Source organism: Folsomia candida, unplaced genomic scaffold (assembly GCF_002217175.1).
Source record: "Folsomia candida strain VU population unplaced genomic scaffold, ASM221717v1 Fcan01_Sc017, whole genome shotgun sequence".
Classification (NCBI taxonomy): domain Eukaryota; kingdom Metazoa; phylum Arthropoda; class Collembola; order Entomobryomorpha; family Isotomidae; genus Folsomia; species Folsomia candida.
Genome location: NW_019091209.1, coordinates 2477746 through 2500700, shown reverse-complemented (window position 1 = coordinate 2500700; position 22955 = coordinate 2477746). Strand labels below are relative to the sequence as shown.

General features: G+C 37.8%; 4 protein-coding genes across 5 annotated transcripts; 2 read left to right on the top strand and 2 right to left on the bottom strand.

The window, feature by feature from the left end:
- Window positions 1-574: 574 nt before the first annotated feature.
- Window positions 575-2647, bottom strand: LOC110857065 (TATA-box-binding protein). The gene is made up of 5 exons (XM_022105672.2): window positions 2494-2647; window positions 1679-2290; window positions 1210-1563; window positions 1028-1122; window positions 575-934 (listed from the first exon to the last, which is right to left on the bottom strand). Exons 2-5 carry the CDS (start codon window positions 2272-2274, stop codon window positions 861-863), a joined length of 1119 nt encoding a protein of 372 aa, XP_021961364.2. The 5' UTR covers window positions 2275-2290; window positions 2494-2647; the 3' UTR covers window positions 575-860.
- Window positions 2648-6656: 4009 nt separating this feature from the next.
- Window positions 6657-12804, top strand: LOC110856741 (programmed cell death protein 4). Its single transcript, XM_022105274.2, has 10 exons — window positions 6657-6810; window positions 8756-9334; window positions 9423-9583; window positions 9666-9767; window positions 9862-9985; window positions 10070-10229; window positions 10310-10532; window positions 10608-10718; window positions 10798-10937; window positions 11024-12804. Exons 2-10 carry the CDS (start codon window positions 9010-9012, stop codon window positions 11082-11084), a joined length of 1407 nt encoding a protein of 468 aa, XP_021960966.1. The 5' UTR covers window positions 6657-6810; window positions 8756-9009; the 3' UTR covers window positions 11085-12804.
- A 461-nt stretch (window positions 12805-13265) lies between these two features.
- Window positions 13266-14420, top strand: LOC110856767 (BET1 homolog). The gene is made up of 3 exons (XM_022105310.2): window positions 13266-13547; window positions 13606-13662; window positions 14121-14420. The coding sequence occupies exons 1-3, from the start codon at window positions 13413-13415 to the stop codon at window positions 14277-14279; spliced, it is 351 nt and encodes a 116-aa protein (XP_021961002.1). The 5' UTR covers window positions 13266-13412; the 3' UTR covers window positions 14280-14420.
- A 125-nt stretch (window positions 14421-14545) lies between these two features.
- On the bottom strand, window positions 14546-22821 carry LOC110856766 (dual serine/threonine and tyrosine protein kinase). 2 transcript variants are annotated; one of them, XM_022105309.2, is made up of 15 exons: window positions 22324-22821; window positions 19214-19479; window positions 18793-19004; window positions 18590-18709; window positions 18341-18526; window positions 18057-18276; window positions 17721-17995; window positions 16876-17346; window positions 16398-16788; window positions 16162-16318; window positions 15917-16079; window positions 15675-15824; window positions 15425-15608; window positions 15166-15363; window positions 14546-15084 (listed from the first exon to the last, which is right to left on the bottom strand). In XM_022105309.2, exons 2-15 carry the CDS (start codon window positions 19362-19364, stop codon window positions 14762-14764), a joined length of 3201 nt encoding a protein of 1066 aa, XP_021961001.1. In that variant the 5' UTR covers window positions 19365-19479; window positions 22324-22821; the 3' UTR covers window positions 14546-14761. The 2 variants fall into 2 exon arrangements, with proteins under 2 accessions (XP_021961001.1, XP_035713181.1); XM_035857288.1 differs by lacking the exon at window positions 22324-22821 and adding an exon at window positions 19598-19618.
- Between the last annotated feature and the right edge of the window lie 134 nt (window positions 22822-22955).

Below are 22955 nucleotides of genomic sequence, written 5' to 3'. Positions count from 1 at the left end.
GTGCGAACTTGGCTCCGAGGTGTCATCTTAGAATCGAACGTTACTAATGTTTCTGAGCGTGAAATTCCATGCCATAAAGTTCAACTGATTGATGCTGATCAAGTTTTGACGCTCCGGGCGGATGAAATTTGCTCCCTTCCGTTATATACGAGCTACTATCCTGCTCTGGTGGGTGATAAAATGGATACAAATTGTAATGAATGTCATGAATGTCTTTTTATATTGGTAATAAATTGATAAAATTGTTTGCTATGCAGGCCTACAAATGTTGTCTAAATGGGGTTGTGCCCGTGGGGAATACCTGGTCTAAATTTCCTCAACTCTGCAATATTTCCCGTTAATTTTTGTTACAAAAAATGAAACGACAAGAAAATAATTGTTCCAATCATCAGCTCCAAGAAGTACATGCAGCATCCACACTTATTCTTCTAAAAATCCAAAAACGGAACCTTCTAACGAGATATTTTAACAAAGACGGTAGTGAAAGTTGTCACAATTCGGATTCAAATCATCATCACCTTTGTAATTCCGTGTTTTAGATATTACAAATTAAATACTTCTTAAGATATAATTATCTCAATTTTATTATCGGAGATTCGCTTTATTTATTGCATATACTTTATATGGAACAATTATAATACATAAGATAAGTGCATATTTAATTCTTACCATTGGTTAGAATTGGTATGCAAATTTCTATCAAATAGTAACAATATATTTAAATAAAATAAGATGAAATTAAAGTTATTTTAATTTGATGTGAATTTGATCCTCGTTTACGAGTTTTCCAAAAAAAATTTCCAAAGTTGAAGATTATCCTGAATTCGAGTGCCAAATAGTTTCTTGCGATCCTGACCTTCCTACATTGCATACATTTTGAGGTGGGGGTAAATAATCTTCAAGACCTTATCGAGATCCTTGAAAGTGGTAACTCCTGTAAATAAAGATATTGAATAATTGTAGTGCCAACTGAAAAAGATCTCAAATCACTCCCTCCAAAATAAATGTAGGTAAATATGATAATTACCTTGTATCATCCCGCTTCCAGTCCGGAACACCATCACATTAGCTTTCGGAAATGGCAAAGCCATCGAAACTCCGGTAAACGAGTCAGGTTCATATCTGTCAGCCAATCAAATGATAAACGTACTTATTAATTAAGTAGATGGATTATTACTGAATATGGATTTGGTCGAATGGGTTTCTCACGTTATTTGTGGGGTGAGCATTCGATTCTTGGAGAGGTGCCTCAACCTAATCTTGAAGCCAACACTGAAGGTGGCAGAGATGTTTTTAATCAACATTCCAAATGGTCTCACATTGAATCCCACCGACCGAACCATCGCTGTGAACTTTCTCACTGCAATCTTGCAATCCTCCACCGATTTGGCTCCAGCCACGGTCATTCGGCCACCTCGGTGGACCATCGCCGTGGCGATTGGATCTTTGAGACGCATGACCAAGGGTGCGAATGACTCGGGATTATAGCTCAAATCCAAACATGCATCAGCAATGGCTTTCAGGTCCAAATCTGCACCCAAGTTCACCGACGCCGCCACAGATCTGCAAGCAACAGTAATAAGAGCAGAATTAAAACACCATCAGTTAACTTTTTATTGCCATTCACATAATAATTATAATACTAAGAATAATGTTAACTGGAATTGCAAGAGCTTACAAAACGGTTGGTTCCAACCCTTTCGGCGGCTCAATTGGACTCTGCTTCCACGGAGCATTCTTCAACTTGTGCGGCTCGGGAATGATGAAGTTGTACTGCGAATCAAGTTCATACTTGGGAAACACAGTGCCCTTCCCATTTCCGAGAATCCCGTTGGCTTCAAAGTTGGCAGGACTGACTTCAAATGCAGGCCGTTGTCGTGGCAGATTGCATGGCACGAAACTTGGTGGATCTCCTTCTCCTGCAGTTCCAATTCGTCGAGTCGCCCGAAGTGGCAATTTCCGAGCTGTCTCAGTCGCCACCAAACTTGGTTTTCTTGCCGACTTTCGTTTGCCCTTGAGGTTTCCTTCAGCCAATTCATCCTTCTGGCAGTCGTCGAAAAACTGATTTTCTGCTTTGACAGCTTCCAAGCACTCTTTTCGTAGTCGCTTCCTCTTGTCTTGACCCCTCAAAATTGGGTAGTTTCCAGAGTCAACGCGGACAAGTTCGTAGGGTAACCACCCATCTTCAAATTCATCCAATGAGAAGATGATGGGTGCGTTAGAACTTTTGGGCTCATCCTTCACGGCCACGGCGAAGTTCCCTTGTGTTGCCATAATGGTTAATTAGGACCTGCAAATAAATACAGGTGTGATTAATTTATCAGAGAGAGAGGGAAGACCCTGAATAGAAAAGGACTACTACTACTCCTATATTAAATGCGGCATCACTATTTATTACTATTAATAGGTGGGGGGACGAATTTTATTGCTCGGCACTATCTAGCACCTCCCCCCAATTTGTCTTAATACACTAATTACTAAAAGGAGGTTTACCTTAACTGTTAAATTTCACAAAATTTGAGGAAGTCTCAAAATCCGTCCGTCCCTTCGACAGTGAGCTGCTCGACTATGAAGATGGATGGATGGATGACGTGGAAGGAGATCAACGGTCTTTCTCACACCTTAGTAAGACGGAAGGAGGCGCAGGAGAAGATGGATTTGAGATTGTGCCAGACACCGAGGCGACACAGATTTGTTGTCTTTGTTTGCATAATATTGTTTAACATGCATGCAAATTATTAATCAAATTATTTGATAACTTTTAGATTGATAAGTTATTTTCAATCGGCGCTCCCCACTTTTTAACTGGGTGGAAGAAGGTCTAAATTTTATTTGAGTAAATTATAAAGCATACATTCTAAACTTTAAATAATAATATGTACGAATTGAATTCACAAAGGGGTTGGATAAGAACACAAATAAGGTCTGGATTCTATTTGAGCGAAACATATACAAATTCCGTAGTTAATTTGAACAAAGGAAACATCTGGGCGCTATGAACGCCACGCCGATATGCTGCGATAAGGTTGTGCTTGTCTCCTTTTACTCGACTGTTAACAAGTTACTTAAAAGTTAATAAGTTTCCAAGATTTCTGAGATTTCTAAGAGTTATTGATTGTTCCGCCCTAATAACTACAATTTTAAAACTTGTAATAATATGCAAGTATCATCAAACGAAGTCATTGAGAATTGTCTTTACGATGGCTGTCCTGTTATACAGATAGATTCCGAGTTGAAGGTTCACAAACAGACTTGCGGTTATCGGTAAGTTTCAAAGAGTCATAAATTGGATAATGTTAAGGTGGTAAGTACAAATGGTAAATAGCAATCGTTGTGCAGGATCAAACTCGATTGTCATGTCGAATGTGGAGTGGAAGATGTTCCCATGTGCGAATATCTTCTCCACTTGGCGACGGTCCGTAAGGTTCCCATGTTTGAGGAACGAAAAGCCACAGTTTTTGTGCAAAAGACAGGCCCGACATATTTCAACGATGAAAATGCATTCGAGTTACGGATCAATTTTTTTGTTGTATTAATTTCCAAATTAATATAATCCTGTTCTTATAATAAAGAGTTCTATATATTCCGTCCACAGTGAAATACAAACCCCTTGGAATTTTCAAATTGGACTCGACCCAATTTCTGGTCATGAACAACTTAAATACACGCACATTTCATGGAATTGTGCACTATTTGAGTATGCGTGATAGGTCATGTCGGATTGCGTCAAGCATTTAACTCAACGCCACAAATACTACTTGCGATCATCAGCGCGACGTTGGCTGTCAATTTTGGAAGATGACAAGTTATTAGGTACGTATTTAAATTTCGCAGTAATTTAGACAAAAACGGATGCGAATTATAATACGGCAATTCACGCAACCAATGATTGTCAATCATTGGTTATTTGTAAAATCCGTGCGTTTTGTGAAGTATGTAATGCAATGCTACAAACTTTTACCAAATAATCCGACCACCTTGATCTGTACAAGTTTTCAAAAATTTGTGAGCTACTTTTCCACACAAATATCAAATTTTGTAAAAATTACTAATTTTACAATGTTATCACGCCCTGCATGAATTGCCTCAATATTTGTATTCTAATTTTCCTCAGCTGAGGGGTCTTGGCCGGTAGAAATCTTGGAGAAGGAGGAAAAAATATTTCTGCTGCATAATGAAATTCGTGGCGATGACACAGTCTACTTTTGGATGACCGTGTTAGGCGGTCTGGAAATCGCCGCGGAGTACATATTCGAGTTGAAATTGTTCAAAAAGATGGACGACGGGCAAGACCAGGTGATTTAAAAAATCGTAACTGAAAGAAGGAATAACTTTAATTGTTAAATATTTTGTCATGCCACAGATCGAAGTCTGGAAAATGCCGGTCGTAGCGTTCCACGCTCAGACCGTGTCTAGGAGAGGATTTTCATGCTACGTGGTCATCCCGCCGTCAATCTTGCTGAAAATTTGCACCCCGGTGGAACCAGTGGAAAAAATCAAGTTTTGGTTTGATGTGTCATTTCGAATTTGTAGGCAAATTGTCTAGGAATGTCTAGTGTTGAGAAAATTTTGGAAGACGGATAATATCCGTCTTCCAAAATTTAGGAAGATTCCGATTTTGGAATTTACATGTCATGTAAATAATAATGGACAATTATTCCGTAACAATTTAACTCATGCCTGATAAAATTGACTCATCCTTAACTGTCTGACGATATGACGCGTGGATTGGATTTACGATAGTCATTGTATGTATCATAATAATAAAACAATTCGACTACTAAAATGTAAGTAAAACTATATAAGCAGACTCAATTTTAAGCCCAGTAGCAGCAGACCACTTCAAATATCATACATATCCAATCCAATCCTAAAAATATATAAATAGACCGTTCCTTCCTCCGTTCACTAAAATACTCACTGTACACGCAATAACAATAAAAAAAGTACAAGATAAAGAAGATGAGAAGATCAACATAAACTAAACTAAAAGTGCGTTCGTTCGTTCACTTTTTGTTGTAAATGTACATCTCGTCGTAAACAACTTGGAAGACGAGGACGAGACACACAGGGCCTTAAATATAAATACAACCCTCTCTCTCTATCTATCTTTACTTAGATATATGTATGTACATACGTGTGTAAATACACATCATCAAATCAACACAACACACATAAAAAACGTACGTACAATAACAATAATACAACAAAGTGTACTATATAATACTACTATACATACAAGTAAGTACACTTTGTCCGGTGCAATTTATACAATACAGGTAGTAGTTTGTTGGCATATGGCCATTCCTCCTGAGAACTGAACAAAGAGATCACGTAACTAGAAGTCTCTTCAGGATCAGGTCGCTTTTTACTAGATCGACCCCTTCAAGTGCACCTACCCTTCGTACAACCCTTCGTATTTATTATGTACGGTTATCATTATTATTATACATTGTTGCATACATTGTGACCATGCTGACCTGACGATATGCGACACGCATCTTCATCATCATTTTGCTACCGGAGACAAAGGACGACACGCTAAATGAAGCAGACGATGAGATGAGAAAAAAAAACACCAGTAGCGATTGACCCAGGATACCTCCATGCGTGGCGTTGTCGACATAAGGGTGACTGGGTCGAATCTCTCCGGGGTCAAATTTTGTCCTTGCTCGTTAAATGATCCGGAAAAGAACAGGGCGACTATTTTGATAAGGCTTGATCAGTGGGGGATGGATGTCCCCTTGTTTACAACTACGTAGTTCAGCAGGGCTGCAGCTTTGCTGGTGGTGGTGGTTGTCAGGGGCCGCGGAAGTAGTTTGGACAGTGGGGATATATTATATTTATAAGCCGCTCGTGCTTATAAAGCTTGCGAAAATTTTCCTTCCGGTTGCCTTCTTTCAAGAAAAATGTTTTTACTAAAAAAAATCAGTATTTGCAAAAAAATTTAATATTTGGTAATAATGATAAAACAGCAATTCGAAAGTAAAAAAACGAATAATTTTCATAAAAATTTTAAAATAAAGTTAGAAAAATAAAAATATACTTTGGTTGAAAGAGGTAAGGACTGTTCGGGGGGGGGGCTAATCTAATAGCGAGGAACCAATACCTTCGCCTCAGCTTTACTGAAAAACTGAGGCAAAGCTGCTGCTTTCTCGCTACTCGGCCCCAGCCGCACAACCCGCCCCATATGTTCTCAAATATACTCAAAGTTAGTTAGTCGCTGTGCGGGTAGAGCAAAATAAGCGAGAACCAACGGCCTCCTTAACTATCTTGTCAAGAGGCCAGGGTTTCTCGCTTATTTTGCTCCCCCCGCACAGAGACTAACTAACTCACTTTGAGTATAACCGAAGTATGACAGATTCTTACAAAATGAATTATGCACTTGAATGGCACTACATATAAATTTAATTAAATATTTTAGAATTGGATTTAGCAGTGCTATATAATTTTTTAATTATTTTTTGAGTTTTTATCGATATTTTTGTATTTCAGTCTCATTAGACAAATGCGTTGCGTGTCCCCACGTCAAAATTTCAATTTCCGTGACATAGCCCCTATGTCCCCACGCTTCCGCGGCCAATGGTCGTGGTGCCGGTGGTGGCGAGCGATGGTGAGGTTGCCATGTTTCGTAAACAAGCAGCAGCAGCAGCTCTCCTCTTTTTTCTCGCCAGCAGCCACTCTTCTTCTCTTCAGTCTATTCTGCGTCGTCCGGTGAAAAGCAACTCTTGTCTGGTGTGTCCATCTCGTCCTTTTTTGCAATCCCCTCTTTTCGTCCCCCGTGGCAGTGAAGCCCTCTTCTAAACTCGGGTAAGTCCTTCCCCCCCCTATTGGCATCACAATTGCAAAAATCCCCAATTTCACCCTTTTCTCACCCAACCGGCATTTCTTGGCGAGACGCATTTCCAGTTTTCACGTTCAAGGCCAGCTTCTGGCCGAAATGAAAAGTTTTTCTTGGTCAGGGGGCATATTTTGATTCATTTTTTAGTCGGGGGAGTAGGAATTATTTGGGGGAAAAACTTTTTTTCCGAATTTTTCACGTCAAGGTCAACTCTTCCGGGGACAGTTTTCTCACTAGGTTAACGTCATTGAGAGTTGGGTTTAGATTCCGGCAAGTTTTTGGAAATATTGTGCTAGTCAGAGGTCATTTTTGGTAGGATTGTACTCATGGGTCACTGGCACTTAACCAGGCCAAGGTTCTTGTACGAGGAGAAGAGAGAGAGAAAAAAAGATTGATGAGATTCCCTATGTCATATGTCATGTCTCACCACATTATTCCCTCAGAATCAGTCTCACTCATATCGAAAACATATTTATTTTCGGGGTGAAGCATAAAATTTCGAATGACCCCGACAGTCTGGAAAGTTCTCAGAGAGAAAAATCTGGTGAGGGTGGCTGGCTGTCTCGGCTTGTTGCTAAGGTTTCCTGAAATCGGTTACATTTCCATCCATCCATCCTCCAAATTCCGCATCTCTCTTCCCTTTGACAACAACTTTACCATATGTAATCACTACACCACCAATGTTATCAAATTCTTTGTTGATTTTCATTTCATGCATACGTATCAATCATTTGCGTTCTTCGTTGGTTGGCCAGCAGCCTGCTGCATTGGTTGGGTTTTCATTTCATGCAGAAAAGGTAGCAGACAGGGAGACGTGATGTGAGCCTGGGCAGCAGCAGCAGCATTGGTTGGAAATGCGTAGAAGTTTTGCGACTTGGCAACAATGATGGTGAAATGGGCAGAGTTTCATCATCCGAGATGGGGACAAAACCAATAGGACGAACTAAACACCTTCTCACTTTGGAAACTGAGGGGAGGAAAGCTGCACTGTTTTGGAAAACATACTTATCATCTGTTGTTCCACACTAACCAACTCACTCTTCTCCGAGCTCCAATGCATAGCAACAACAAATCCAAAGCTAGTCTCATGTTCTCGTATGTTCTTCTTCTCTTTTACCCTTTTGCCTTCTTCTTCTTCCCGTAGCAGCATAATAATAATAATCCGTTCGTCTCTGTGTTTCTGGGACATTGGGACAAAAGTATGCAATATGCTGGCTTATTATTATTATTATCATATCTGGTTTCAAACTCTATCCGATATTCGGGTAGTGTAGCGATTTGATTAAATTCTAGAGAATACATGCATGATGATGACATTCTTCCACATTTTTCTCCAGGTGCAAGCATCATATTAGATTTGTAGGAGAATATATATGGTTTCATACGGAGAAAAATTGAGATTTTGAATGCCTTATGCATGATAAGTAACATAACGATGGATGAGAAAAGGCGTCATGGACTTGTTGAGTGTTTGTATATTTTTGTCGTGTCGTGAGTGGGTAGTTTTTTCTGGTTTTATTTCTTTGTGTTAGTAGGCAACTTAAAGTAGTTTGTTGCTATCTGACTGAATACCGGGTTGGTTATAGGAGTAGCTTTTTTGAGGTAGCGTGTGTGTGGGTAAGTGGATGGATTGATTTAGTTTTTGATATAAAATAGAGCAAATATGAAAATAATAAAGGTATTTTGGTCACAAATTATTATTCACCGGCTGAATAATATAGTTTACTGGTTCTATTGTTATAGAATTATAAATGAAAGTATTGGATTAAATAACGAAACTTTGTCTTATTTCGTACTCACTTTCGTTCAATTCTTAATTAATTAATGGTCCGATTGTACATTATGTGGAATTACATAATAAACGAATTGTTAATTATGCATTGTATCCTAAAAATTTTCACTTCCTGGTTTTAGGTGACTAATTGATGTACCATTGACTGAAATTTAATTATTTGGGCGTCCGTCACCAGGGGCTGCTCGGAGGAAAGTACAAAAGGTGTGTGTGTGTAGACAGTAGTATATTTGTAAGTTGGGAGTGGTGTGTTATCATCGTCGTAGGGAACAAGATCAAGTCAGACAGAATCATCAGCAATAAAACGCAGGTCATTATCATCATCATTGCAAAATTAGTTGTAGTACAAGAAGAATAATCAAGAATCGCTGATACAATGGAAAACGGAGCAAAGTTCATGAATGGGGATTTAAGGAAGAACTCCTTGGACGAGGAGCCCACTGTGCCGGTGCTAGTAAATGGCGAGGGAGAGGAGATCGATGGAGAAGGTGATGAAGGATCCAAGAGCCCCAGTGGCGTTGGTGGGGCGGCCGCCGTCATGCAGGACTCACCTGCGGATCGTATCAAACGTAAGGCCAGGCGATTGACAAAAGGCTTGTCGAAGGAAGTTTTGAATGGGACTGCTCCCCTTCCTGTGTCTCGATACTTGAAAAATTCACGCAAGCCGCGCAACGGGTTTGGACGTGGACTTCCCAAAAAAGGTAGATATAAATTAACTGATTAGTTAGTTCATTATTTCTTGTTTACAAATTTTACTCATACACTTAATATCTGTTACTTTAATTGCAGGCGGTGCTGGTGGCAAGCACACGTGGGGTGCATATGGCTCAGAAGGGTCTGACGGTGCGGCTCTTGATTATAAGGATCCCAACTACGACTCGGAATCGTTGGATAACGGAGATATTCATTTGGAGGCTATCATTCCGGAGATGTCTGATGATGAAATTCAAGTATACATTTTAAAAATATATCTCAGAAATTGTGCTTGTTTTGTACTCTTTTTCAACTAACTTTCCTGACATTGTGTTATAGAAAAACGTTGAATCTACGATTCTGGAGTATTTTGAGGTGGGAGATACCGGTGAAGTATTTTCGGCTCTTTCCGATCTGAACTTTGGTCAGAAAAAGTATCAGGTACTAGAACATAATAAATAAAATACTACTTTAGAATAGTTTGTTTTCACCCAATTTTAAATACATTGCTAAACAAGATTGTTTTGTTCCTTAGATTGTTGTAATTGCTGTCGAGGCAGCCATGGATCATAAGCCTTCGCACCGCGAACTGACCTCGGTACTGATCTCTGAATTGGCTGATGATGAACTTGGCATTGGGCAAGAGGACGTTGCCAAAGGTTTGTTAAAACTGATTTGCCTTGATTACTTTTAAATTATTGCACATGAATATTTAAAATAATAATTTTGTTATTTTTTTGTAGCATTTGATGTGCTTTTGCAAAACCTGCCCGACTTGGTTTTGGATGCCCCAGATGCTGCAACAATTCTTGGGAATTTTATCGCTCGGGCTGTTGCTGATGACTGCATCTCTGCCGGTTTTGTTCATTCCAGGAAAGATGTAATGGAGAATGAGCACGCAAAGTAAGACATTAATTCATTATCACCTCACTTTTAACCATCCTCATCATTGTAAGATTTAATTATTATTTTTTAATTACCAGGGCCGCCGTGACTCACGCTGAAGTCTTACTTTTGGATAAGATTGCCATGCTTCGTCTGCACAATGTCTGGGGAGTTGGTGGTGGGGCTCAGCCGGTCAAAGCGTTGTCCAAGCGGATTCATATGCTTCTTAAAGAGTTTCTCTCTTCAAATGATGCCACGGAAGCGGCTCGTTGTCTCAGCGAGCTCGAAGTACCGCATTACCATCATGAACTTGTTTACGAAGTGCGCATACAATTTTTACAGTATTTTTTAAATAACATAAATACATAAATACTAAACAATTTTGATTGATAATAGGCGATTGTGATGGCCCTCGAGTCAATGTTGGAAACTAATGAGGACAGTATTTGTCGATTGCTAAAGTCGCTGTACACGTCATGCCTAGTGACTCCCGATCAGATGAAACAAGTAAGTGAAAATAAGTCATCATCATTGCTATAATAATTAATTGAACTTAACTAACTTAAATTATTTGCTTGTGTTACAGGGATTTCAGCGTGTTTTCGACGATCTTCCGGATATCTGCATTGATGTCCCATTGGTGTATTCTCTTATTGAGCGTTTCGCTAACAAGGCATTGGCTGCAGAGATCATTACGAAGGAACTCGTGCTCGAAGTTCCAATTCGGTATTGTTTGCAACATCATACTTCCTTAGTTGTATTTCTGTAGTGAACATATTTCTAACTAGTATACTCATATTTTTAATTTCCAGTGGCCGAAAGCGTTTCGTCTCCGAAGGTGACGGTGGAAAAATTAAAGAGGAAACTTTGTAACTGGACACGCACCCATTCATTCAAAAAGCTACCACCATATTACGGAATTAACACCACCATCTACACACACACCCGTTTTGAATATCTGTCCGGAAATCACCACTACGACATTTTTTTGAATTGGCAATATTGTTTTAAAACACTTTACGTGTTACAACCAAATTTGTTTGTTTTTTAGTTAAATAGTATAATTGATATTGATATATGTTGCCAAATTCTTCATGTCTGTAATGTAATGAACCAGTGAAAATATTGAAATCCAACCCTTACCCACAAAACGCATCCGGTCATCTCTGTTGTTATTATTGTTATAATTGTTATTGGTAGATTAGATCTTAGCCCTACTACCGCATTATTTTATTCCAAGCATTAAGTATATATATAACGTATACATATATTTAATTGAAATTAAGTAATTAGTCAACTAGAAGACAACCGTCTTCACCATGAACTACAACTACATACTACTCCATTCACACAATGGGGGGCAAGTTTATAGACTAGAATCGAATGCAAAATGATGTACCTTACTCTAAAAAAAAATTTAAATTCTAGTAGATTTGAAATATTTATTTTACTAGGTCTGCCTTGCTCGTTGTGGTGGATGCGAGATTTATATTATTATAATTATTATTGGTTTAATAACGACTCAACATTAACGATAAGACATAGTATATAATATTTAAATGAATGACTAGTGGTGTTCCAGTCAGTATTTTTCAAAACGAATATGGACACGTATATAACAGAATCTTTTTTTTTTCTTTTCCTAATACTTTAAAAATCCCTTTTTTCAAGTGAATTGTGCAAAAATATTATATGAAACGTTAACTACGGTGGTTATTGAAATTGTTGCAATCTACTAATGGCAAAGAAAAACTCTTTTCCCAAAAAAGAGCCATATTCCGCCATTTTTCAGTTAATTTTTATCAAAGTAATTTCTCTAGTTGAAATGATGATGCCCTATATAACTCATCGATTTAATTTTTTTTTTCAAATTAAAGTATTAAAATATATGAAAAAATTGGGTTAAGAAAAGAGAACTGAAAGAAACTTTATAGTGAATATAATCATCATACTTAGAAAATTATTATACTACCCAAAATAATTATATAATGATAAAACACACACAAGTCGCAATCTTGTACTGGTCTCCTTCTTCTTCATCGCAACCAAAATATGAAAAAAGGACACCACATATTTTTATGTTCTCTATAAAAAATATATATAAATATATAACGCCTAGCTAAATTTATAGTGAAATTTCCCCTTGCTACTGCTGAACAAAACGATACTTGTTTAATTAAAAAATTCCCTTCCTATATAACCACCAACCACCACTAAATACCCGACAGACACACCCCGAACGGACCGACACACCTACAGGATGGATAAGAAAAGAAGCAATTTTTCTGTCACCAAGCATTAAATTTTTGTACTTCGATTATTTCGTTTTTACTTGTTGTTAAAAAAACTAGGACCAACCAACCAAGTAATTTTTATTGAGTGTGTACTAATTCTGAGCGAGCGAGTGACCTCACTCTGGCTTTCGAACGAATTAGTACGTGCGGCGATGACAGGATGATGACACAAATAAACAAGAGCAAAATGTCAAAATTACCATGTAATAATATATAATACCAGGAAAAAAATTGTATGCAGTGATGTTAACACATTGCCTTTGGTTAATAACAAAACACCATTGTTTAAAAGTTAAAAATGTGACGGGGTGGTTTTTTTATTTGGTAAATGTTGGCATTTTTTAAGGAAAAAATAAGGGACTTTGCGGCCTCAATGGCCGCAAAGGTTTTCAGATCGAGAGGAGGAACTTGTTTTTTTTAACTGTGGATTCATCTAAATTTCGAAATGCACGTTTCTGGCCCACTAGAAATTAAATTCAAAAAAGGCATAAGAAATTTTTGATAAGATTTTTCCAAAATTTCATTATTTTTTTCTCAAAATTGTCCATTCAACCGCGATGAAACTTGTCTTTTTAGCCGTGGATGTATCTAAATTAAATTTGTAAATGCACATTTCTGGCCTGACCCACTCTAAATTAAATCCAAAAAAGGTATACAAAAAAAATTTTGATGAAATTTATTTTCAAAATTTCATAATTTTTTCTTCTCAAAACTGCCCCTTCAACCGCGAGCTTGCTCAATGACTACTTTCTCTTGATTAAAGGAATGTTTATATTACACGTCAGCTTATATAAATTGCAACCACTTTTTTGTAAAAGCATGATGATTAACAGACTGCTGAAATTAATATTAGTCGTGACAAATTAAAATTAACTGTGAGATTTATTTAACAAATTATTAATTAAAAATGCGTCGTGCCGCTGGAGGAGGAAACTACCCGCATTACGGGAATGGGTCAACACATGGGGGAGATTCTGTCCTGGAACCGGAAAATGATAGGATGACGGACGAACTCAAAGGAAAAATTAATTCTCTCAAATCCGTAAGTTCACGTGGAAATTGATAAGCCTTATTTACTGATATATTTTTTCGATTCGCAGTTATCGATAGAAATAGGGTCGGAAGTTCGAGACCAAAACAGATATCTTGGCGATATGGTAAAATAACTAAACAATTTAACAGGGATGGTTAAAATGTTTTGTCAAAAATACCGTATTTTGAGTCGGTTTAGATTTTCAGGGCTGTTACACCCACAAAAAGACGACAATCTACGTGGAGAAAGCAAGAGTCATACGAAAATACAAGTTTTGTGAAGAAAATAACTTTTTATCGCTGTCAAATAAATAATTTTTATAAAATAGTGAAAATGACAGCGGTAAATAGTTAATTAATTAACAAAACCTGTATTTTCCTATGACTGCCATCTTCCCCATGTCGATTACCATCTTTTTGTGGGTGTTACGATCCTAGAAATCCAAAGTCTTGAAAGAACGGAGCTCAAATAAAATACTGTATTTTGACAAAGTATTTTGACCATCCCTGCAATTTAGATTCCATTTTTAATTCTTAATTTGTCCACATGTCTAAAATGACATCCTTTATCTTATGTTTTCAGGATAACGAGTTTGACTCTGCTGGCGGATTCCTGGGCAAGGCGATGGGTCGCGTAAAGAAATTGGCGAGCGGTCATCAGTCCTACATTGTCGTGTACCTCGCCCTCTTCTCATTTACCGTATTCTTCATTATATGGCTGCTCGTAAAATTTACGAGCTAGAGTCCACTAATTCCAAATAGATTTTTTAAGATAACTACTCTTTGGTTGTTATCATGTGACAAATTTGACATATACAAATGCATGATAGGATATGAATGAATGAATGAATAAATCGCAATACTATTCGCACTATATTACTTACTACAAGATCTTCAATATTTTTTTCAAAAAAAAACATTTCCATTTTTTATTAGAAATTATGTAGAAGTATTGAGTATAAGGTTAATTATTTATATGTGATTATTTACTAACAAAAAACACACGAGAGAAGAACACTACTTTATTTTTGTATAATTTAGAAAGTTGCGATATTGTCTCATTTTTTAAGCAAAAATGTCATGTTCTAAAAATGTGTCATTCATGCCAATTGCCAAATAATAACATATTAGATCACTTTTTTTCTTGTATCACAAATTGAATGAATTAATAATGATCATTATTATGAATATATATATATATATTTACTAAATTATACATACATACTAATTGGAATTATAATACAGTCTCTCTCTCTCCTTACTGAATCTCCGTCCTTCTTTAATTGGTGGGTTCGTCAACCTTTGATATCTTTCCCGTGTCCCAGTATTGTTACCGTTGGTGTCGTCGTCGTCGTCTTCACCCGTTCGGACCTCCTCTTCAACTAAGCCTTTGCTCCGTGTTACAGCTTGAGCAGCATTCCCGGAAGAAGAAGAAGGAACTTGTTTTCTTAATGTTTCGATATCAGTTTTGAACTGTGAGGGGATCTCAATATTTAGATAATCGCTGCTCTCTTCCAATTCCTGCTCGGAATCTACTCCGACAGATTCTGTGAGGAATAGATAAACAGAAATTATTAGAGTGGAAATGGGAACAGGGTTGAATTTTAGGGTGTCATTTCATTACTTACCGTCCGTGGTTGATGGGTCATGGACGGCGGACTGGTATTGGCTGTCAAGCCAGAGTTTCGAGAATCGTTTCTTAATCCCCTTTAATTTTGGTTCAACGACGCCAAGGAGGGGTCGTTGTGCTGACTCTCCTGCCCAACATGACTCCATAAGTCGCCAACATTCGTCATCAAAGTAGGGCAATCGCTCGGGTCTTGCACCTGCACATAAAACTTGATATTTTTACACTGTATTAGTATATTTATAGAGTAAATGACCCACCTTTTCGAACACTTGTCCACAAATGTTCTTTATTTTGGCACTGTTCAAACGCATGGGGTAGTCTTACTTTTCCGGAGCAGAGGTACCAAAACAGGATCCCGAATGCGTAGACGTCAACGCTATTGTCGTACTGGCCAGAAAAGAGCTCTGGTGCCATGTGGATCGGAGTGCCAACGATGGATCCCTGTGTCAAGTATGAAATTTAAGAATTGACACATTATTGGTCAATCAAATATGAATAATGACATACCGACATCATCGCTTCCGGTTTACAGAACCCAAGATCAGTCAATTTTGCACGATTGTTAGAATCTAATAAAATATTTTTAAGCTTAATGTCCCGATGTACGAGACCCTGCGAGTGGAGGAATCGTATTCCTTCCACAACGTCGAGAGCGACCTAAATGTCAGAATATTGGTTAGATTTTGGTAATAGATTCGTAATTCATACCATTTTTACAGGTATAATAATTTAGCTTGTTGTATATGTACCTGTAATCTACTCAACCAAGGAAGACCAACTTTTAAGGCGCAATAAAGATCTCGAGACAGTCGGTCCATTACGATGAGAACTGCAGGTATTGAACCACCAGCGTACGAGTGGTCAATCACAGACCCACGGACGCGAACGATCCGATCGTGTTCAGGGATACTTCTATAAACCATGAAATTTAAAAGTATTTGTCAAAATATTTCACAGGAAAGGTCAAATTTGGACAAATAAATGAATTACAAACCTCATGTAGTAAAATTCCATGGCCAAGTCATTCCAATGCTTGTCGTCCATTGGAACCACCGATTTTATGGCACAAGGAGAAAAGGTGGCCCATTTTTCACACGCATAAACCACGCCATACTGACCCCTTCCCACCTCTTTTCCACAGTGAGGCATTCCTGACCAAGTTAAGAAATACAATTAGATCATTATATCGACAATGTAAAACCGACTAAAAACGTTATATAATTGATTTACCAAATTTCAAAAAATCAACAATTGAGCTCGTTTCCAACGCCAGTCTTGCCAACCTTGGAGCATGCACTTTGCGGAGTCGAAATCCTTTCTCTCCCGTTCTTTCCAATCTTTCGTTGTGATGCATTTCGAGATTTTTAAGCGCAGCGGCAAACGTTTCATGAGAAGTTTTCAACTTGTCCCTCAGTTGAGAACAAACCGCTTTGGCGAGACGTTTCTGGCAGAGAGAATTCAACATGTCGGTGGCTACGCTTCGACGCCACGCGGCATCAATGGCTGGTACGGAAGACCAAGGTAAAGAGCTGAGGAGCTGTCTCATCTTTTCATACAGACCTCGAAGAATTGAGGAGGATTGATGGTTAGGCACCTCAACTTGATATGCGGAGGTTAAGATCTGCAAAAAGTGTGCAAAATTTGCTAGTTTTGTAATAGGAAATTTGGGGTCACATCGATAATAAATCCGCAAATTTTTGGAACGAACCTGTTTTAACGCCACACTCGCTAATCCTCCGTCATCTTCAGATTCTAAATTCTTCTCCAAACTGTTAACACACCTTTCTAACGTTCCGAGAAAAGTGTCATGTAAACAGTACACGGATTTGATGAGTTTCTGTGCCACAATGTTGTTTAGATCCAAAACTACCAATTCTCTGATTTCTTGCATACATTGAGATACTAATTTTCCAGACAGTGGGCCCTCCCACTCACGAAGAATTGGCCCTTTGAATTGATGCCCTTCTGCTTTTTGTAAAATATCCTCTCGCCTTTCTGCAATAGTGTCGGCAATCAAGGTGCACATTTCGTCCTGCTTTTTCTCCGCAATTTGCATCAGACTCTCAAACAGTTCGGACTCCTTCATACGAGCATATTCCAGGCGTTTAGGTGTAATTTGCATTTCTCGAGCCATCTCAAATGCAGCCAGGATAAACATTTGTAAACAACTGTTGTGCACCTGCGGATACAAAAAGAGCGGAATAATTAGTAAAACCGTCATCTAAAGTATTTTTAAGGGGTGAAAGTGTTTTATAAGATCATTATGTCTGTCCGGTCAAAAACGGTTTAAAAAAGTTAAGCTGCACATGCATATCAATTTGAACGGAAATTTAACGAATTTAATGGTGACCTCTATTTTGACCTTAAGGGTGACTAAAGATCGCAAAAAGGTTACTAAATGTTAAATTGCATACATATGTCACAAATGCCGAAAACACGTCAGACACGTTTAACAGCTTTTCGAAAAGCTGATACTCATTTTGACGTCTTTCACCCCTTGGTTACATGCGTTGTAACGGTTTACTTAAACTGAATCTACTCGAATTTATTTACCCCATGCAAATGATTTGACAATGAGATCAAATGCGACTCCAAGTAGTGTCGCACAAATTCCACCAATTTTACAGGGAGATCATCCAGGCAGCTAATGTACTCACTGGTAACGCAGGCAGGTTTATAAGTTTCTGTCGTTTGCAACCAAAATCCTTCTTTGTCATGAGGAATCGAAGGGGTGGAATTTTCCCCACAATTGGCAGCATGAGCATGATGATGGTGATGATGTCGGTTGGAGGGTCGAAGCAGTAAGGTTTTCGTCTCGTGTAGAAATCCTGAAGAAAAATTTCAATTTTGAAATTTTTCAAAATTATGTAATGTGATTTTTTATATTACCAAGAGGTACAAGTTGGTCGACGATAGAGGCACAATTTTGCGCGTTTGGATTCTTCGATACGCTATCGTTTTCCGAGGTGAAGTTTAGCTGTCCATGTTTCATCATTTCGTTGCAATCGGCCTCCGTGAGGCCGGAGGTTTCTTCGGAAGATGGGGTTTGTACAAAGAAAATTGGAATGGTGGGGGCCTGACAGCGCAGAATTAGTAGTTGAAGCTCGTCCTAAAAATTATAGGCGAAAAGTAAAAATAAAATAAAATAAAGTCTTGTATAATTAAGTATTTACCTCAGGGGACAGTTTATCCTCTGAAATGCCATACATGACAATGGGAGTCACCGAATCCAGCGTTGTTTTCAGGATTTGTTGAAAATTCTCAAGATTTCCAGTCGGAGGGACGACAACTTGCGCATTGTCGCAAAGGATTGGATGCTCCAACTGCATTTCCACGACGGCACATTCGTCAACATTTCCCTGTATTCACGAATTAACTAAATTAGTCAATCTTTCATAAGAAGTAATTGAATTAATTCTCACTTTTGCCTCGACATCCGGAACAGCCAAGTCCACTTTCCGTATCCTTTGTCTCGGTGCTCGCCAGTGCGTGTCCTGCACATTTTCCACCAACTCGTAGCTTGACCCAAGTGTCAACAGGACCTGAAGATTGAAGAACAGGTAAAAATTTAAATTACGTGACCTTATATTTTTGCAATCTATAAATTTTTGCAGTGTGTAAATACCTGCGGTTTCTTCCCATATCTGAACTTGACCATCCTCCAAGCACTCTGGTCAGGTTCCATGAGGGGCAAATGTGTCTGACTAAACAACTCGTTGACTAAAATAGCTTTAACTTTGACACTTTGACCCAGCACGATGATACATGGCGGCCTCCCCACCAAAGGTCGTTGAAGCTGGACATCCTTAATCTTCGTTTCCAGCATTTTAAGCGCCTCTGTAAACAGATAAGTGTACATATGCAAATTATTGCAAATACTGGTCTGATCAAGTTTTAATCTTTCCTAGCGTGGGTTCGATTTGTAGTGCAAAAACGTTAAAAGACGCTGAAAGACACCGGAAAAGCGGGGGCGAGATCGTGCGAAGTTTCTTCTCCCCGTTTTCCAAAAAATAGAAATCGAACCCACTATCCTCTGTTCCACTTACCCTTGGGAACAACCCCACTGGAAGAAATATCATCAAGCGAGCGTAACGTTTCGGAATAAATCTTCCTCAATTTTGTACTATTGTTGGTGAAACGTCGAAATTCATTATGAAGTAGCACCGCTCCTTGCGAGCATTCCGTTAAGGCCACCATTCTTGCCGAACAATTGCACTTTTTGTCCAGTTTAAGTATTTCTAATTCTTTGTCCGCCGCTTCTTCATGCAGGCAATAAAGTTGTTCTCCAATTTCCGATATTTTTCACCAAGTTCTGCAATACAGGAAATATTTATTTATTAGTTCACTCACTTACTCACTCACCAATTCTTGCAAAACATTCTTCACAGAGATTTGATGATGAATAAATATTCTCAGATTTTATTTCGTACAAAAGTCCAGCCTGTGATTTGACTACGTCTTACATATTCCAATCCAGAGTGCAACTTTTATTACTTTACGAGCGACGTTAAGTTCCTCATTTTTACTCTCAGCTATACTTACATAAAGTGGTGATAAGCTAAGTAAAAATTCATGATGGTGGTACATACACAAATACATATGTATCTTTCACGTAAGTACATATGTTATGCTAATAAGGCACCAAAACCATAAGTGAGAAGTCTGTTCTTCTAAACCAAACCCTCTCTTTTGTTCTGTCCTCTAAGTAAATCTGAGATATTTATTATTCCTTCTTCTTCTTGACCTACAATTTTGAATCGATACATTTGACGTCCGCCGTGTAAATTGCGACTACTTCTGTTATTGCAAAGCCGATCCCACAGATTTTTTTACACCGCAATACATACACTCAAGTGTTTGTATACTTATTTAAATACAATTCGGTATAAATATGTAGGTATACGCGGCTTATCTATCCATCATCAAAAATGAGGCACCACACCATAAAAAAATGTGTGTCCATAAAAATAAGACGCATGTACCCGACCCCCGTGCAGTATGTAAATATGTGTATCAACATTTAGTATTGATATTAATCCACTCGAGCCATATTTTCATGAATGGGAATATTTATTGCAAATGGTTATGTATAATGTATAATAAACATCGGACAATCAGCATTTTTATCCCCCGTGTCTCGCCAGATAACATTTTTTTTGTTTTTGTTGTTGTCGTAATTATTTATTAAAGAGTAATAAGCTTGCAATTTTTGATTAATTGAACTCTGGATATAATACTTTACTCGTGAAATGATAATAAACACAGACAGTCAACAGTGAAAAATAATAACACTAATTCATGTAATTGCTACATATACGGATGGATTGTGTAATTGAATTGTACGAAGTACAATAGTACAATTGTCCCCGAAACAGTATCAAGTTGTTCTTGTCCCCAAAACGTAATACCTGGGAAAATTGATATGAACTTAAACTTTGTACTTGTTGATATATGAAAAATATGCATTTTTAACCCATATATTTACATATCTTCTTAAATCAATAAAAATGTAGACCTTTTTCATGCACCCTTTTCCTATGCAAACAAGACCTCAACCAACTTGGTATGAAAAAGTGAGAATTTTCTATCTCATGATAAAACAGCTAGTAGACGGGTACATTTCCATGCACATTTTCAGAAAAAAGGGTAATTTGGATCATCAGAAAGAAACCTAAGTCTTAAATATTTTACCAAAAACATTCGTATAGGATCAAAAAGTCGTATTTATTTATGCAAGTGCACCCGGACAGGAGGAGGAAAGAGCTATGGAATCGTGTAAAGTAAACAAAGTGGCATTTTATTAAACTCACTCTGTGATCGATAAGGTCATCTGTGTAATCTGGGAGATTTACATATTTAAAAAGAAGGAGGAGTCACATTAAGTCAAGGTATTAAACCAACAGTGTTCTTAACGAGAGATTTAAGTTCATGGAAAATTCTGCCCAATTCTATTTCAGTATTGTTGTTTTTTTATTTAAATTCAATCGATGGAAACGACTCGTCGGGGTCAGGGTTAAGAAATGCCCATGTCGCTGACCTTGGATTGCAGTGGTCGTAAATATGTACATAAAAGCCAAGTTCCTACTTATCTTTCCATACCTTGTTCAAATGCAACGGACATGAATGACCGTGCTTCCTTCCATACATCCAACCTCTAAAGACCATCCATTTGCTTGATTAAAAACTAAGGAGGGGAGCTTGCGAGGTTGATAATAACAGATCTTGATGCCCTTTGGATATGTGGTAGGGACCCATGAGTGTACTATAACCCTGAAGTGGTTTGACTCCATGGCCCCATCTGCGCCCGCCACACCCACTCAAAAATGTCCAAAAAACGCTTTCACTCCAGTTTTCACTCACTCAAATCCACGCCAAAAATCCAATTTTACTCGGATTTTGAAATTTCTTTCACCATTACACTCCCAGATAGTTGCTTTCTGCAATCCAATATCAAACTCAATTTTGCTGATGACTATTTCGCAGGCATAATTTGCGTTGTTGATTACTACAACAATCCTCATTCCGAATTGCAATTTTTAAAAATACTAAAAATTTCGAAAAAATTGAGTTTGATATTGGATTGCAGAAAGCAACTATCTGGGAGTGTAATGGTGAAAGAAATTTCAAAATCCGAGTAAAATTGGATTTTTGGCGTGGATTTGAATGAGTGAAAACTGGAGTGAAAGCGTTTTTTGGACATTTTTGAGTGGGTGTGGCGGGCGCAAATGGGGCCATGGAGTCAAACCACTTCAGGGTTTTAGTTCACTCATGGGACCCTACCACATATCCAAAGGGCATCAAGATCTGTTATTATCAACCTCGCAAGCTCCCCTCCTAAGAGAAGATGGGAAATCAATCGATCAATCTCAATCCAAAATCTCAAATCTCAGCTACATTATTCCACCTAGAGTTTCTCATTTTCCCAAAAATTCTAGTAACTCGTCTCCATTACGAAATTAATTCAGCAAATTGAAAATTACAATGTAACACATATTTCATTAATTAATCCACTTTACCCTTCAAAACATACATATGCCACCCGTACATGTGTGCTTTTCATGATTATTCTATAATACGGCATGTCGCCAACAACTGTCGACGAATAAAAATGATACCTACGAATTAAGTAAAGTATGACAGAATAATGTTGACTTACTTGTTATGTAGGCACGAACTGCTCGTGTAGATTTTAAAGTTGACAAGAAAATAGTCCTCGACCGGTAATTATACAATTTTTATCCCACTTTTCCAACAATTTTCAATTTTTATTCCCTAAACCAACTAGTTAATAATATGACCTTCCAACCCCTTTCTTCTTCTCCCCATCACTGGAAACACTTATTTTGATCATAAATTTAAAAAATGTCCAATCTTATCATCACAACAATTAATAAGTTATTGATTTGTTCGCCAGGAACTAAATAACTGTGAAAAGCTTACTGATTAATTATTGCTATTTTTATTATTGCACTTGCGAATTATTTTTGCACGTCCTTTCTCCCGCAGATATACCGTTGTACAAGCTACTACTGAAACCTCGCACAACAAAAAGTACATAAAAATGCTAATAATAATACATATTGAACTTGCTTTTTAACTTTTACGTTCAAAACACTACACGACCCATACATACGTGCAAAACAACAGAAGAAGTACAACTGCTTGGACAAAATACAGTATCATCACATCACATGGTAATGCAATGTATTATAAAATAGTGATGATTTGATGCTATCTCCAACATATAAAATGTACATAATATACTCTCACATGTATAAAATAGCAAAA